At 37.5% G+C, this 3,388-nt stretch overlaps 1 protein-coding gene across 1 annotated transcript in view; it reads right to left on the reverse strand.

Moving 5' to 3' along the window:
- The window catches only part of npr2 (natriuretic peptide receptor 2), a 115,649-nt gene that overhangs the window by 75,986 nt on the left and 36,275 nt on the right, over positions 1-3,388 (reverse strand). The window contains exon 5 of the mRNA XM_015373194.1: positions 2,677-2,771. Within this exon, the coding sequence (XP_015228680.1) occupies positions 2,677-2,771 (95 nt within the window). The remainder of the gene's footprint in view (positions 1-2,676; positions 2,772-3,388) is intronic.

Raw genomic sequence — 3,388 nt, forward strand, 5'->3', positions numbered from 1 at the left:
GATACCAGTTGGAACTTATTGAATTAAATTATATTGTGTCTTTAACTGTTCAATCAAGAAAGACCAGGTGTCTATTTTGGTAAAAAAAAATACAGTATTTTAACAGTAAAGTCATACGTCAGATTGGAAGGTAGACATGGTGGCAAAAAAAGACATATCTTACAAACTTAAATGGTCAAATCACAATTTAAACTGATGGGCAATATAGTGCTTATATTGTCAAGCTAATCAAACAAGCTTTTTTGCATAAATACATCTTCCTGGAAAGACTTGGATGTGTGCATACAACAAAGTTTTTAAATAAACAGAGCATTTACCTATGGCAAGATCTTAAGAGGTACGGAAAAAAATTACAAAAGCCAAATGACAAGTCTTGTTTGAATTTTTTCAAGCAGCGAATGTAATTTTGTTTTTAATCAACAAATCGTGTATCAATACTTAATCACCAAAATCTGTAAGTACAGTCAATACATTTTTGAAAGAATTGGATCTGAACTTGTAGAGTTGGTCAGTGTGTTTTGGTCTTATACTTGCATTTGGCTGGGGATGCTTTCCTCGTAGCTTCTTTAATATCACCATTTGCCTGTGGTACTCCAAGGTACTAATAGCTCTGTTCAATATCTGCTGTTTTTCCTTCAGGGAGTTGAACTCCCTCTGTGTTCATTACCTCCCCTCTTTGTCACCATCAGGCTACATTTCTCCAGCCCGAATAGCATTACACTCACATTGCTGTAGATCCTAGTGATGTGGACCATAGACACGATGTCTTACCTCAACTTAGTGTACAGCTTTATGTTACCAATATAGAAAAGGGAATGTATGGCTGCTCTATTTCTGTCAGTATCCATAGCCGGTCTTTAGGTTGGTTGGCTGAGAATTTTCAGGTGTGTGGAAGAGCAGTGGGAACAGAGCATCTCTAGGTTTATGCCACATTTGATCAAGACTTGATTAACTGGCAATGAAGACTCAACTTGAATAACTTCAGGCATTCCACCTGTGTGCTATTGAGTCATAGACTTGTTCTTTAATCAACCCTGGCAGGGAACAGGTCTGTTTGTCCGGCTTAGAGTCCCATGGGACTGTTCTGTCAACTAGCGGCTGGTATTTCAGTGCTCTGGTATATTTGCTAGTATTTAACCATGTGAATGATTGACAGAGATTCAATTATGTATAACAGAAGCTTTTAGGTTACAGACAGAGAGATAATGAACCAAAAAATCTCCCCCAAACCCATGCTATACCTCCATAACCCTTTAGGGTTGATGGCTGCGACATCAAATTCTATTGCAAAGGTTGAGACTTCTTGATTAGCAGTTTTCCAAATGAACCAACTAGATGAGGTGACTAGGTAGATAAGTTTGGCCATAAAGAGAGAAAAATAAACAGGCAACACTCTACTACCGTGTAGTAGAGGAGTGAAGGTCAGAACTCCTGAACACTCATCAGTCATTGAGTTAAAAGTAAACCTTTTTGTATACAACGGTAGTCTTGAACCAAGTTTGAAAAATGATAGAAATAAAAATAATCAATCCATCCAAGAAAGATAATCCATGGTCTGTCATCTCCTCCACTCAGTCAGTTTTGTGAAAATCAGGAACACGCTGACAGTAACACGAGGGCTGGCTAGAGGAGACTGTTGTTCCTCTGCGTAAAAGTGCTTTTAGTCAAAGAGCCTTTGTAGTCACATCATCTCAGGAATGGAACTCTGTCCCTCAGAACATCAGAGAACTTACAACATACAAAATGTTCAAAAAGCATCTAAAAAACTGGCTTATAACACATCAGTCATGTCAACATTAGTTGAATGTCTATCATTAACAAGCCATGCTGCCACTTGTGTCTCTGCTGTGTGTATGTACATATGTGTATATGTATGTATATATACACGTGTATGTATGTATATATATAAATGTTTTATTCTATTTTATGAACCTAGAATTTGTAGTCCTTATTCTGTATTTTTAAATCAGCTTTGAGGAGTTATAGCTTTTTTTTATTTCTTTTTATATTTGTGTTTTTCATTGTAGAATGCGTACTGTTGTGTCTTTGTTGTTGTTTTTTTAGCTAGACAATTTTAAGCTCTGTCCAGGAACAATAGATGAAAAATAGCCTTTTCGCTAATTCTGGTGCATTTGCAGGAATGCTTATTAATGTACGTTAACATTATTGGTCACAGCAAAAGTACTTTACAATAGATTTTGACCTCTGCCTTTATCACACCCCTTAGGTAGGGGAGTGGCAGCCTAGTGGTTAGGACATAGAGCTTGGAATCCAGAGGTACTTAGTTCGAGCCCCACTCCCACAGACTGCCACTCTGGGTCCCTGAGCAAAGATCCTTAATCCCACACTGCCCCCCAGGCAATGAACAAAATGGAAGCCCACTGCTTCACAAGGGGATGGGTTAAATGCAGAGAGTTTATTTCATTGCTTTGTACTTTTGACAGTGTAATGATAATAACACGCAGGTAAAAAAGGTGGCTATGTGGGACTAAGGGGTGCCAGAGTGGCTGTGTGTTGGGTTTAAACTTGATGCTGGTAGTTTTCTAACGAGGGAAACACTCTGCTGTAACCACAAGATCACAACTTCTCAATGTTACCAACAACGCAGCAGAACATCTACAACAAAATGTTGCTACAACACAAACTAGCTCTCTGAAGCTGTGAACCTTGACTTACCCCATACTCTCCTGTCTCCTGGTTGGTCATTGCCCACAGGTCCATGTCTATATTTCTTGAATTCTTTTCATCTGTGGTAACAAGTCCCGTAACTCCTAAAACAGAAAAAAATAAAACTTGTGAAATAGCTGTTTTCTGCATGACTGTTAGATATGTCAAAGTGTTTTGGTGGTAAGTGTTACCAGCATTGTACCATGGAAAAATAACCACTATCAATCTTTTTAAGCCTTAACATTGTTCTGCCTCTCTGAGTATGATATGAGCAAATATATGGCAGGCAGCAAATGACCGAGGATGTGTATCACAATACACATTAAGCAAGAAAATGCACTTTGTTTTTTTAAATGTGCAATCAGACTATAATTATTGCAATACAGCTGGTGATTTCAATCAAGTTTAGGGTTCAATTGTTCTTTCCAGTATTGTTCAGTTTGACTAAACACTTGGCCGGTCTACCGCAGAACATACAAAGCTTTTCTTTCACACACATCTGCTGTTTATTCATCGGTAGTTGAATATCTAAAGTTAAAACACATTTTAGTCCGTCGGTCAAGGTTTTTTTGAACAAAAGGTAATTCAGGGAAATTCACAGCAAACAAATTTCAGTTAACCAAGAAATAAAACAATTTTAAAAAAAATCAATATCAGCATCACTTAAAAAACACATTCAACAGCTTATTTAAAAAAAAAAAACATGCTCCAAGCTAAGAAA

Source organism: Cyprinodon variegatus, unplaced genomic scaffold (genome assembly GCF_000732505.1).
Source record: "Cyprinodon variegatus isolate N-32 unplaced genomic scaffold, C_variegatus-1.0 Scaffold82, whole genome shotgun sequence".
NCBI classification, from domain to species: Eukaryota; Metazoa; Chordata; class Actinopteri; order Cyprinodontiformes; family Cyprinodontidae; genus Cyprinodon; species Cyprinodon variegatus.